Source organism: Nansenia antarctica (genome assembly GCF_963989245.1).
Source record: "Nansenia antarctica genome assembly, chromosome: 15".
In the NCBI taxonomy this organism is placed as follows: domain Eukaryota; kingdom Metazoa; phylum Chordata; class Actinopteri; order Argentiniformes; family Microstomatidae; genus Nansenia; species Nansenia antarctica.
The window spans coordinates 28,896,641-28,910,850 of record NC_137685.1 but is presented as its reverse complement, the minus strand read 5'-3'; the positions used below and the strand labels follow the sequence as shown (position 1 = coordinate 28,910,850).

General features: G+C 45.7%; 1 protein-coding gene across 1 annotated transcript; it reads right to left on the bottom strand.

Moving 5' to 3' along the window:
- Nucleotides 1-3,476: 3,476 nt before the first annotated feature.
- Nucleotides 3,477-8,119, bottom strand: LOC308171297 (neuronal acetylcholine receptor subunit alpha-4-like; the record flags this gene model as incomplete). The annotated part of the gene is made up of 8 exons (XM_080546131.1): nt 7,991-8,119; nt 7,661-7,705; nt 7,429-7,538; nt 6,478-6,694; nt 5,442-6,125; nt 5,055-5,084; nt 4,590-4,820; nt 3,477-3,602 (listed from the first exon to the last, which is right to left on the bottom strand). Exons 2-8 carry the CDS (start codon nt 7,688-7,690, stop codon nt 3,477-3,479), a joined length of 1,428 nt encoding a protein of 475 aa, XP_080402257.1. The 5' UTR covers nt 7,691-7,705; nt 7,991-8,119.
- Between the last annotated feature and the right edge of the window lie 6,091 nt (nt 8,120-14,210).

Sequence of the window (14,210 nt, the reverse complement as noted above, 5' to 3'; positions counted from 1 at the left end):
TAAGTTTGGCCAGATTTTGCACCTTCAGAAAAATCCATCATGGCGGACCTTATCAGTTCTTGAGGCAAATATGTTCCCCATGAGGAAAGACACATACGTACCAAGTTTCATACATCCGGGGTGGAAATGCCAGCATTCTGAAGTGAATTATTTACTTTTGGTTATTATAGCGCCACCTATGGTTTAATCATGGTCATTCTTTCTGCCATAGTTACTGATGCTCTCTAGTTGTGGCATGCACATTTATAGCATTTTCGGTCAGGGACTTTTTGAGCTATTTGACCAAAGCGGGGAAAAAGAATAATAAGGAGTATACCACCAATAACAATACTGTTCCTACGTAGTAGTAGGAACACTAATTAAGACAAGTATCCCAGTTCTAGTGGCAGCTGTCATGTGAAAAAGATAGGATACTACATGAAAACCATTGTCTTTTTCAACATATTTAAACATATGGACATTTGAACAATATTGATGGATGGAGGTAATATAACTAATCAAATGAAACAGAAATTATTATTTTCTTAAATATTTAATCTATTTGTAAAATGGAATTAATGGAAATGCAATTTTCTTGTGAGCAAAAACAAGACACCCCCACATGTATTGCTACTTTGAGTATTGCTACTCTGTGTGTAAATGATTAGAACATTGTTAGAGAGGATTTTGGAGGAGCCTGTCTTATTTAAACCTCAGACATTTAGTTTGGTTTGCTCTTGATTGTTGAAGTGAGTGGTGTCACCGTGGAGAGATAAATCGAGCTCTCTGAGGCCTGCAGAAAGAGGGTTGTAGATGTGTATGATAGGGCTTTCACACCGGTTCGCGTTCGCGAACCAAGTCTGGAACCAGCCGGCGCGTTCAGACCGAAGCTCAATTGGTTCGGAACCTGAAAAGTTGGTTCGCAGCCGGCACCAAAAAATAGTGGTTCTCAAGCGTGAACCAAAACGTAGAACAGTCACGTCGTCAGTGGGTGTGTCATATTCTAGGCTGCAGAGACCAGCAAGGAGGAAGTAGACAAAATGTAATCTAATGTAAATCTAATCATTAGTGATCAAAAACAATATCAAAAGTGTCATTATTCTCTCTATCTTCCTCACATGCTCAGCAAACACACACACGCACACGCGCGCGGACATGCGCGAACGCGAATTTCGTAAGCCATTTCTATTCCAGTAACGGAGCAGCTGATTAGTAAAAGAACGCGTGTAGAAAGTGTCTTTTGTTTTGTTTCACAGAAAATTTTGTTTATTTCAGATACTGTAGTGGACGATATTATCTTCATTTCCAGTGAAGTAGCTGCCATCTAGTTGTGAAATGTTTGTTTATCCCGCCCCTTCATCACCCAGCGTTGATAACGCGGATGGTTCAGGTTACACTGGTATGAACGCGGGCTCGTTCGCCAGACAGCACCAAGGTTCAGAGGTTTCCGAACGCGAACGCGAACCGGCACGGTTCTTTGCCGGTGTGAAAGCCCTATGAGTCTGGGAAGGGATTTTATATAAAAAAAAAATGAAATGAAATGAAAAATGAAAAAAAAGCTCAAAAAAGCGTATCAATTAATCGATAATTGATCGTTAATTCTTGCGATTATCGAAAAAGAAATGTTGATTGTTTGCCCAGCCCTAGTTGTGGAGTACCCTAGTGGTAAATGTCTCCACAACCCCCTGCCCTCGAATGGTTAATTGCTTTTCTACAAAAGCTACCACATATTATAAAAAATACACAGATGTAACATTATTTAAAAAATACACAGTAAGTTGTAACATGAAATTCATTTATTTACAATCATTAATCATTTCTTGACTTACTTGACTTGGGTCCTTTTTCTTCGGGTGTGAAGAGTAGGGCCTCCAACGAGTTGACGCCGCCGGTCTCTGTCCCTCGCCACAGCGGCCGCCGCCTCCCGGGGTCTCAGACCCGGCATGTCCCGCTGCCTCTCGACGGTTCTCCTCCAGGTTTCTTTGGGGCGTCCCCCTTGGTCTTCGTCCATCAGGGGTCCATCTGAGGGCTGTGCGTTGATGGTCATCCGGGCTTTTCCTCAACACGTGGCCGATGTACTTCCATCTTCTCTTTCTGACCTGCGTGCTGCACGTTCTCTCACTTCTTCGTTTGACGAAGACTGACTGCTGTTCCACAACTTCTATCATTTCAGAATACATATATCCTTCCGCCACAGAATATAGTCCCATAAAACAACATTAACGATTGCATTGTAGGCTTGGCCACATTCACTTGGCTTTGAGCCAACTTGTTCGTGATTGGTGCATTGGAATGACACTCCAGATTTGTCGACCGCTATTGGCTAAACAGTGGGCGGAGTCAGCACAGGTGTTCTTAATCAGATTGATTGGGAGGCGCATTGATACTGGAAATGCGGTCAAACATGAATTCTATATTGTATCACAGGGTGCTTGAGGAAAATGTGAGACCATGCAAAACTGAAGCTAAAGCAGATGTGGACCATGCAACATGACAATGACCCAAAACATGCCAGTAAATCCACCAACGAACGGCTCAAAAGAAAGAAATGGAGAGTTCTGGAACGGCTGAAGTGAAAGCCCGGATCTGAATCCTATTGAGATGCTGTGGGGTGATTTGAAACGGGCTGTGCATGCAAGACAAGACACCCCTCAAACACCACACATCTGGAATAATTCTGCACGGAGGAATGGGAAAAACTGTGTCAGAGATTTCATTGAGGTTATTTCAGCCCAAAAGTGCAATACCAGCTATGAGGGCAAGTTAGTTTTCTTTTCTTTTTTTAACACATTTCACTTACTTTCAGAATGTCCTTTTGGCCATTTATTTGTTATTTATAGCTCATGGACCTCAATATATCCTGTGTATCAACAGCCAGTCCAGGTGCGTCCCAATGATCTAAAGCAGCAGCGTCCTCCTCTCTCTATCTACATATCCTAAATACAAAGGTTCCATCTCACAAAACATAATGGGATGTAAAAACTTTGACGCTCAATATCTCTGAACGACCCTAAACGGAGATAGAACCTTATAATTCTAAGCTCACGATACTGACCTGGAAACACAGGACAGAAGAAGACAAGAGGGAGGACGACTTTCAGCTGATGGTTTCATCTGTTCAGGTCTATAATGTCAGTGCAGAAGAACAGTAGGAGACAAAGAGATACGTAAAGGCAGCACTCAAGTTGAGGGGGGGTGGCATGGCCCCCCTGAAATAAAAACAATCAAAATCATCCCCCTTCTAAAACTGCCCTCCCCCCTTTCTATCCCTTATGTCATTTTATCAATGAACGTGGTATTACTGCTATTTCAACATTTAGTTTTGCGCATATTGAGTAAAACACTGTGGGCGAGGGAGGGGGCACGCACACATGCAATGACATTTTTACCAAGTCACTGACGCTGTGGGGATGCTAAAATTGTCCCCATATGATAAAATCCACCATCCCCCCTGATTGTCTTTTACAACTTGAGTCCTGAGTAAAGGAATGGAGTTTCTAGATCATTCCAGCCAGCCAAGGAGGCAGGAAGAGGCCGACGGTCCCCAGGATGCACACCAGGATGAACACACAGAGGAAGATGCGGTCGATCACCATGGCGACATACTTCCACTCCTGCTTGACCTGTAAGGCAACGGACACAACAATACATCCGTGTCTCAGTCCAGTCAGAGAATAAGACAAGACAATGTTGATTATTAGTTCTGTTATTATGATCATAATGTTTCCTTATTATGTGAACCGGTTTTAACTCTGTTGTAGTGTGTTGTTGTGTAGTGGTCATGTGACCTTGAAAAAGGTAGCCACATCATGAACTCACTGGCATCATTTATGGTATTTGTGTGTGTGTGTGTGTGTGTGTGTGTGACATAGATGGTCAATCATTAAATACACATTTCATACAGAGAGTAAAAATTATTGGGCTCTATATTATTTTCAGCCGGCATATAACGGAAGCAGGACGCAGGTGTATTGTTTAGTTTGCGTCGGCAAGTAACAGGTGAAAATACCACAGTGCTAGGCTAGGGGGCGCTGTCTCGCATGCACTCAGGTGGGCTGAATAGCGGTCAGGTGCACTGAACAATTCTGGCCTTAAAATTAAAAGCACTAATATTACAGACACGCCCCCCCCCTAACACCAGCTCCCACGTTCGCACTAGAACTTGTTTTTTTTACGTAGAACAGCACAGAACCCATAAGGTTGTGAAATAATTGATTTCTCTTCCAAAGCATGTAGTGCTTCCAAAACATTACACCATACTGTATTCTTATTCAGTCACTCATCCACCTAATGTAAAAAGGGTAGGCGCATTAATATAGTTTTTTGTTTGGTACTTTTGAGTTTTCTGTTAAGATGCGTAAGTGAAATTTTGTTTATAAAAGTTGCAATGTTTTGATTATGTACTCATGGGGAAAAACCATACATGTAAAAAGTGTAGGCGCAATAAGCCATGGCTTCAGCCTACACCTTTTTGGTCCTGGTGTTACGCATTGTGACTGTGTAAATTTGTTATGTTTTTAATGTTTTTAATGTTTAATATCTGTATTATGAATTGACCAAAATAAACATTCTCAATCAATCAATCAATCAATCAATCAATCAAAACCTACAGAGAAGTCCATGTCCTCGGCTCGGAGGTGGTCAGCGATGTACTGCACCCCCTCCACAGCCTTCCACAGGGAGGGGGACAGGGAGAGGAGACCCTGGGCGTCCCCGGAGTTGCTGGAGCCTCCAGCCTTGGTGCCGTTTGCCCGGCCTGGACCCCCGCCGCCTCCTGTGTGACGCCGACACAGGACAGGACAGCTCTGCCTCCTCTCCTCCCCCAGGGGGTGGGGCTGGTTCTGGGAGAGAGGCTGTGGCTTACTGAGGCTTTGACCGTTCAAGCTCTGCGATGGAATACAATGAAAATGTATTGTATGATTTTTTGGGGGACAAGCTGATATTTGTCTTCTGCCTTTGCTGACCCTCCAACACATACGCACACATACTCATACACACACACACACACACACACACACACACACACACACGCACACCTCTAAACTGGGGGTCCTGAACCAGCATCCATGCATTACCTTGGAGGCCACCTCGTGCAGGCTGCAGTACTGGATGCTGCGAGAGCGACCGCAGACAGAGCTCTGGGGCCTCTCTCTCTCTCCCAGGCCATACTGCACACTGAGGGAACGGAGCTTAGGCCTGCCCTGGCAGTGGTGGTGGTGGGGGTGGGGGTGGTGGTGGTGCTTCTCCCTGGGGCGATGGAGGTGGGGGTGGAGGGGAGGAGGAGGAGGAGGAGGCGGTGTGGAGCAGCCTGGCCGGGTGGAAGAGAAGGAGGAGGAGGAGGAGGAGTGGGGTGGTGGTGGGGGTTCCTCCAGGAGGATGGTGTACTGGCTGTGGCTGGAGGAGAGTGACCCGCCCAGACCCGTCTCCGTGCGCCGACCCAGGGAGAGAGAGGACGAACGGGCCAAGCTGTCCTGGGGGGCACCCTGGGGGGAGGTGGCGGAGGAGGAGGTGGAGGGGGAGAAGTAGGGCTCGTCCACGGCCCCGGGCCCAGAACACACACCGCTACCCCAGACGCCACCCCCCCCCGCGCCGCCGCCGCGGCCGACCCTGGTGCGCATCATCTCCACGAGCTTCCCGCCGTTGACCTCTTTGACCACGGCCGGAGGACGCCGTATGCACAGGACGCCGGGCACGACCTCCAGGAAGACGGCGCGCACCCAGCGCGGCATGGTGTGCGTGCGCGGCGAGCGGTGGTGCACGTTGAGCACGAAGATGGTGATGATGATGGAGAGGGTGACGAAGATCATGGTGAAGAGGAGGTACTCGCCGATCAGCGGGATCACCAGCGAGGTGGAGGGGATGATCTCGGTGATGAGGAGGAGGAAGACGGTCAGGGAGAGGAGGACGGAAATGCACAGGGTGATCTTCTCGCCGCAGTCGGAGGGCAGGTAGAAGACCAGGACGGTCAGGCAGGAGATGAGGAGGCAGGGGACGATGAGGTTGATGGTGTAGAAGAGAGGGAGCCTCCGGATGAGGAAGGAGTAGGTGATGTCGGAGTAGACCTCGTGGCAACATTCGTACTTCTTGATGTTGTAGTTGGCCACGGCGCTGACGAGCACCCACTCGCCGCTCTCCCAGTAGTTCATCTGGCGGTCCAGAAAGAGGGGCAGGGAGAGATGGAGAAAGAGAGAGGAAGGGAGGGAGGGAAAGAGAGAGAGGACAAAAGAGAAAGAAAGCAAGAGACAGAGAGATAGAGAGAGATGAGAAATGATAAAGGCATTCCGTTCATATTGACCCATAACAGACAATGTGTCCTCAACGTCACAGCCTGGAATGTAATGACAGGGGAAAAGAGCAGAATTCTCACCTGGTCCACGGTGCTGGTCACTCACCTGGTCCACGGTGCAGGCCCACTCCCCTGGTACACATTGGCTGGCCCACTCACCTGGTCCACGGTGCAGGCCCACTCCCCTGGTACACATTGGCTGGCCCACTCACCTGGTCCACGTTGCTGGCCATGCTGACCAGGTCGATCTTGGCCCTGTCGTAGGTCCACGAGCCAAACTTCATGGTGCAGTTCTGCTGGTCGAAGGGGAAGAAGGTGACGTCGATGCTGCAGGAGGACTTGTAGATGGCCGGGGGGACCCACTTTATCCAGCCGTCGTGGAAGAGGTGGGCCTTGGTCAGGTGGGTGATGGTGAAGTCACCGTCGGCACTGGAGAGGAGAGAGAGGGGAGTGTTGTGGATATAATTGATTCTTAATAGATTTAGTAGAACTTACAAAGCACAAAGAGCTTAGATCAATTGTCTCCAAAGAGGCCTTTTATTAAGCCAATGTTTACATGAGCGCAGCAGCAAGAAGCAAGCAGGAAGCAAAAAGCCCCCAACGATGGGCGGGACTCATATTTATAGAACTGTCCTTGGTCATGAGGTCACCATTCTTGGGAACCAATCATATTATACAAATCTGTGATTACATAAGTTATGGGCCCTGTCCATAGTCAGAATGATTCACTGCGCCACAAATCTTGGCTCATACCTTACAGGAAGGAAATGGGCCTTCCTTGAGTGCTAGATTCTGCCCCGACTTACAGTTCTCAGTATAACATGATATAAAACCACTACAGGAGCCAAACGAATCACACATGTACTGTACATTCAAGCTACAAGCACGATTCGATTGGAGTGAGATTGTATGCAGATGGAGAGGTAGAGTATCTTAACTCCATGGTTAGTATGTGGATGGAATGTATATGTACAGCATTCTGTATTTAGGGTATTTGGATGGAGTTTATGTCTATTAGGGGAGGCTGGTTGAGGCATCAGCTACCTCCACCAGCCTTCCCTGATATGTATATACTATCATGTATTTGAGGGTGGTGGGTAGCCTGGATGTTGGGGGCTATAGTGGATCAATAATGACACTTTGGGGTGAAAACCTAAACGTACTTGTTGTACAGAACGATGTCTGGTCTCCAGATGAGCTGTGAGGGGATCCTCATGGACGTGATGTTTTCATATTCTCTAGGGTTCCACCTCAGTTTGTAGTCGTACCACTCCTGAAAGAGCAGAACCAACAGTAACAGTATGGCAACACAAACAGACAACCTCGACACCAAATCGCTGTCCAAAAACTGCTGTTGTCGACAGTATCCATATGATTCAATGGAGAGATACTCACTTGTTTCACCCAGACATTTGTGGTCATCATTTGATTTTTCTCGTCCTTGGAGGAAAAGAACAATGAGACAGAGTTGGCTGTTGGAAGGGGATACGTACTGTATGATCACGGTCTTAAATGACTAATAAAGTGCAAATTCATGGTACCCCTTGAAAAGAAAGGTCACATGTTTCAAGTGTCATACTGTACTATTAGCACCACAGATTCTAATTCATTATGATAAGGGAACGTAATTATTATAATAATTACGTATCATTATTATAATAAGGGAACGTAGGATTTACAATGTAAATATCACAGGAGTGAAATCAATGGTTCATTGTCCCTCACCACGTCGATGAGCTGAGCGATGGACAGGCCGAAGCGTACGCTGACCACGTCAGTGGTGTTAGCCACGGGCCGTGCTAGCTTGTTGTAGCGGCTGAAGAGAGTGTTCAACAGCCTGTCCTCCGCCTGAGCCCTGGCCCCGGGGTGGGAACACTCTGGAGGAGGGGAGGAGGGGGAGTAGGGGAGGGGGGAGAGGGGAGGAGGGTAGAAGGGGGAGTAGGGGAGGGGGAGAGGGGAGGAGGGTAGAAGGGGGAGTAGGGGAGTTGGGAGAGGGGAGGAGGGTAGAAGGGGGAGGGGGCAGAGGTGGGGAGGGGGGGAGGAGGGTAGAAGGGGGAGAGGGGAGGGGGGAGAGGTGGGAGAGGGGAGGAGGGTAGAAGGATGTTGTTTGGGATGAGTAGGATAAGGATGAGAATTAGGGGGAGAAACAAAGGGGAGACAGAGAGACAGAGAGACAGTCAGAAATGAGAGGAAGATGGAAGATGGAGGGATGTGAAGAGGGGAAGGAAAAAGGAGTGATTTTAGCGGGAGGGGGGAAGAGGGAGAGAAGGAAGAAAAACAAACATTATTTTACATACAATTACACATTACACGTAAACATACAGTATTCATCGTAAAGTGTATATGCGACCTGCTTGGATTGTTTTACTAACGACACAGTACACGCTTCATGGTTCAATCCCATTTGATGTCCACCATTGATCAACCTCCAACCATCCAATCTCCATCTGCTTCATATTCCTCCCCTAAAATATAATGGATCAATACCAGCACAATGGAGCTCTTCATCTTTGGAGTTTGCATGCAGGGAGCATACACTACCTTCTCATCTATCCTTCTCTTGGCCTTCAATGTAATCCCTGTGTTCTCTAGAGTAATCCCATCATGGTAATACCAAGATGCCTTTCCCGTCAGTAATATCTGTACATGAACTTGAATGACCTACAAAACGAAGTCATATAACCATAGCAGTGGAGGCCGGTGGAGGTAGACATCGGAGGATGGGGCTCATTGAAATGCATGGAACGGAATAGGGAATGGTTCCTTATTCCATCCCATACATTACAATGAGCCCCGTCCTCCGATGTCTACCTCCGCCAGCCTCCCTGAGCCATACATTCAATTGCGTGACGCAAGATGTGTGTTCTTTTGGCTACATCATGTGGCTTATACATTTGATCATGTGTGTATCCTGACTTGGTTGTTTGAAAAGATCTCAAAAGAATATAATTGATGGTATAATTTGGGTTCATTCACAACTGAGACTACCTCTTCCCACTAGAGGGCGCTGTTCGTGAGCTTAGGTTCTAAGCTCTGTTAAGAATAAGGTTCTATCTCTGTTTAGGGCAGTTGAGAGATATTGAGCGTGTTTTATGAGATGGAACCTTTATGAGATGGAACCTTCGTATTTTATTAATTACTAACTAAAAAATGTCAACATTAAAAAAAATAACACCACACAGGCATTATTAAACACCTAATGGATCAGAAACTAAATTTTGACAAAAATAACCTTATAATTCTAACGTCACGTGTTACAACATAGAGTCCAACAGTTTCTACTAACCTTATGTGTGCGTTCTACAACGTAAGATTAGATCAGATTCAACTTTATTGTCATCGCATTGTACAGAGCACTGAGACAACGAAGTGTAGTTTGGCATCTAACCAGATGCAAATAGTGGCATAGTGCAAAAGACATGATATTATAGACAGTGCATGATATTACAGTGTAAGGTATTACAGTGAGTATAAATAAATTAGTATAACATATACATGAGATGAATATCAATTGATATTCAAAGTATATGTACAGCTGAACAAGGGCAATAGGTATTGAGGTATGTTACATGTAATGTAAGTTGTATAATTGGAGACCAATAATTATGACCATAATAAATATGGTATGTGTAAACAAGCAGTTCAATTGAAGTCCTGAGTGTGCAGCCAGTAGAGGTATGGGGGGGGGAGGGGGGTACACTGATACTGGGAGATCATGTTCCTCTTGTTGGGGGGTGGAGGGAGGGTGGGGGGTTCAGCAGAGGAACAGTTGCAGGGAAGAAGAAGCTGTTCCTGAGCCTGCTAGTGTGGGAACGGAGACTCCTGTTCCTCCTCTCGGATGGTAAGATGATAAGCCCCACCACCTCTACACCAACACGGCAGTCGTGCTGCCCGATCACGTCTCTTCACAACACTGGCTCCCCGCTGGTGGAATGAGCTTCCCACGGCTGTCAGAACTGCAGAATCACTACCCATCTTCCGTCGTAGACCCATCTCTTCAGGTTACACCTTAAGATCTTATCAACCTAATTTTTCTGGTTTTCTGCTCGAAATGACATGCCCACAGTGAATATAGAATATCTCCACAATCACAAGGGCCTTCATAATGATCTTGTTATCAAATGAAAGCTAACACCTGTGGGGTGGCTGTAGAAGTGTCAGAATCAACATCTATGTTACTGTGTCAGAGCAAATAGAGCTAGAACATTATAAAACATCTCAAATTCAGTCTCCGCCTAAAAAAACAACAGCTTTTACAGTGAATATCACCTTGGAAACCTGATAACGAAGCCCAAATCATCTAGGAATCAGTACTCCAGGGTCTTAATAGTACTTGTGCCAAAGTCGATGCTAGTAATGTGAGCAAATGCAACTTTGTACCTGTTTTAGTACAGGTATGTTTAGACGGACACCTATATGTTTAGGCCATTTGGAGATATTGTGGCACCATCTTTGACCTTTGACCTTTCTCATGTATCAGATTTTTCTCTTTTTTTTGGGGGGGGGGGGGGGGGATTTTTCTCATTTTTTGGGGGGGGGGGGGGAAATTCGGGGTTGAAACCGGACATGACACATTCTCCAGTTGGAGAAAACTGGATGTGACTTAGGCCGTGTTTACCGTCTCGGGAAAAAAATGGTGGCATCGTATAGCATGCAAAGTTGTGAAAAAAATGTAAAATCGATGAAGAGAATTGATCGAGGTAAACTCTTTATATCACTTCGGATCCACATGGGGGTCCGTTGGCTCCTATGAGGACTGCTCCTCCTGAGACATCTTCTGCCCCTCAGCACTGCGTCTCCTGAAGACACCCGCTTTTCCCCTCTATTGTGTCCCTAAAAACGTATATTGCCCCCCTTGTACGGTTTCTCTGTTTCTCCCCCCCCAAAAAAAATGTTTAGAAGAAGGTGATAGAAGAAGGTTTTTCCTTCTATCAATGGCCCCGGGCCTGAGCTGGATTACTCTTCCTGCTACGACTGGTGGATTGATGATTCACTTGCTTACTATTCAAATGTACAAATGTATCAGTGTAAGTCGCTTTGGAATAAGGCGTCTGCTAAATGCCAAAAATGTAAATGTAAAAATGTAAATGTAAGCCTCACTTTAACACATGTTCATATCAATGAGAGAATTGAGCCTTTGGAACCCGGATCGTCAGTAGATACTGAGGTAAAGTATGATCATGTTAAACACATAACAATGTTATGTCGTGTAAAGGAATAGAATTAATTTGTAAAGTCAAGGTGAAGATAAAAAAATTACTGAGTTTCCCCCACTGCAATCACTATCATTGCACACAGTTTTTCAGAAGTAGAATTTTCCTCGGCTACACTGTGGTTTATCTGTCAGCTGCTGAACTCTTGAACGTGTATCTCTCTATGTACTCCCCCTTCACACTCCACAATACCTTTTTGCCTTTATGTGCAAGAAAGAGGGTCATAGGACATAATAAAACATATCTATGTATAGCTGCTATTTACTGTACCTTGGAGAGGGAGAAAACACATTTCCCACGAGATGATAGGAGTCGATAGGAGACATATTGCTGAAGTTCCCAACTTCTCTTGTTGCCCATAACATGGAAAACAATCAAAGTCTCCTCCTTTCTTTGAGCTGAACCACCATCTGTCTTTCACTCCTGGTTTCCTTTGATTGCCTTCCTCTGTTGACTGATAACCCGATCTTTACCTGGTCTTTTTTTTTAACAAAGTTGGCCGAAAATCAACATTTCAAAACTCCTGTCACTCCTGTCTCTCCTCTGTCTGTCACTCCTGTCTCTCCTCCTCCGTCCCTGAGTGATGTTGACTTCAGTCAGGTCTGAGGCTGACTACTTTCCTGTTCCATCCAAATGAAATACATCAAAATGATATCCTTGTGTTCAGGTCAAACATAAATGAATCCCCCCCCGCCCGCCCTCTCTCCCCATCCTCCTCTCTCTGTTTTCTCTGTTTTCTCTGCTCTCTCTGCTCTCGCTCTCGCTCTCTCTGCTCTCGCTCTCGCTCTCTCTGCTCTCTCTCTCTCTCTCTCTCTCTCTCTCTCTCTCTCTCTCTCTCTCTCTCTCTCTCTCTCTCTCTCTCTCTCTCTCTCTCTCTCTCTCTCTCTCTCTCTCTCTCTCTCTCTCTCTCTCTCTCTCTCTCTCTCTCTCTCTCTCTCTCTCTCTCTCTCTCTCTCTCTCTCTCTCTCTCTCTCTCTCTCTCTCTCTCTCTCTCTCTCTCTCTCTCTCCCCTCTTCAGACCCAGGGAGAAACATTCCCCGCCTCAGGCACCTGCGTACTCTCACTCAGAATGGGTAGCAGGTCACATTCTTATTGTGTGCTTGCCACTATCCATTAAATGAGCTTCAACCCTCCTATCCATAGAAATGTCACAACAATATACTTCTTTTGTTGGTTGGCAGACTTTCATCTTACCGTTGCTATACAGTATGCACAGTACTCAAGTTGTAAAAGAAAATCAGGGGGGGATGGTGGATTTTATCATAATGGGGACAATTCTAGCATCCCCACAGCATCAGTGACCTTAGTGTTCAGTGACTTGATAAAAATGTCATTGCATGTGTGCGTGCCCCTCCTCGCCCACAAGCTTGCTTTCCTGGTGGGACAGAGCATCCACAGAGAGCCCAACATGAACCTGGATGACTTCCTCTACTACCTGTGAGAGGGGAGCAACTACCTGAAGAGCACTTTGGAGTGAACTTGCCTGCCCTCTCTGCCTGCACTGCCCTGCCCTGCCTGCCCTCTCTACCTGCCTGCCCTGCTTGCTGACCCTCCTGATCTGCCTGCTTCATAGAAGCTCTGCCCCTATTCCCCGGAATCAATAAATACACCCAGCTTTGGGTTTTACTCTCCATCTGCCTCTTGTGTTCTGCACTAGTCTGGTTGTCACAAATAAAGAGAGTTGACTCAGTAGTAAGAGGGCATTGGCTGGCAACCATAGGTATCATCTTTCATACAAGCACAACATTGACTTCAGAACATCCATTTCTGGGGAAAAGTAACCACACATTTCACTTTCCCCTTTGAACATCCAGAGGAAATTAGATGCAGTATGTCCATCCAGAATCCATGTTCAGCTCTGTTATGTGCTTTTCCACAAAAACAGGCATTTCCCATTGATCTTGGCTACATCAAAACAAATGATGTTGATGAGACGGACCAGAGAGGGACTACGGAATGCAATCATAAGCAGCATCAAAACATGTCTTCTAGTTTAATGCTACTGTACATCTTAATACATATAACAAGATTAAAAAATATATACATTCCACATAATTTGATTATTACTTTCATTTCTTAATTCGGGTAGCACAAGAAAACATTGAATTAAATATTGAGTGACAATTACTGTAATGAATACAGTATGTAATTCATCTTATCAACTATGATGTTGTGTATGGTATCATTGTAATCCTTGACCTTCAAAACATGGGGGTAGACATCATTTGTTCAGTGTTAAGTTATCATGTTTGGTTCAGGAGATATGAAGCAAAATACATTATTCGGCTATGGCGGAAAGGAAAATGCCCGCCATGGCCACCTGAACATTTCATGATGTTGTGTATGGTATCATTTTAATCATTGACCTTCAAAACATAGGGGTAGACATCATTTGTTCTGTGTTATCATGTTTGGTTCAGGAGATATGAAGCAAAATACACAATTGGGCTATGGCGGAAAGGAAAATGCCCGCCATGGCCACTAGGAGGAGTTTTTGCGAGGGCTCCACGTCTGAAAATGTTCAGCACCCCAAACTGTACAAGTGTACCAAGTTTTGTGCTTTTATGAAAAAGTGAACAATTTTTTCACATATTAACCGGACTATACCAACTAGTGGACATATTTTAGATTGGAGCAAATCGCATGTGACTTGATTACGAAAAGGGGAGGTAGAGCTCTCCCCGAAATGTCCGTGGTCGTAGTGATTACTGCGCCGTTATACTACCAAAAAG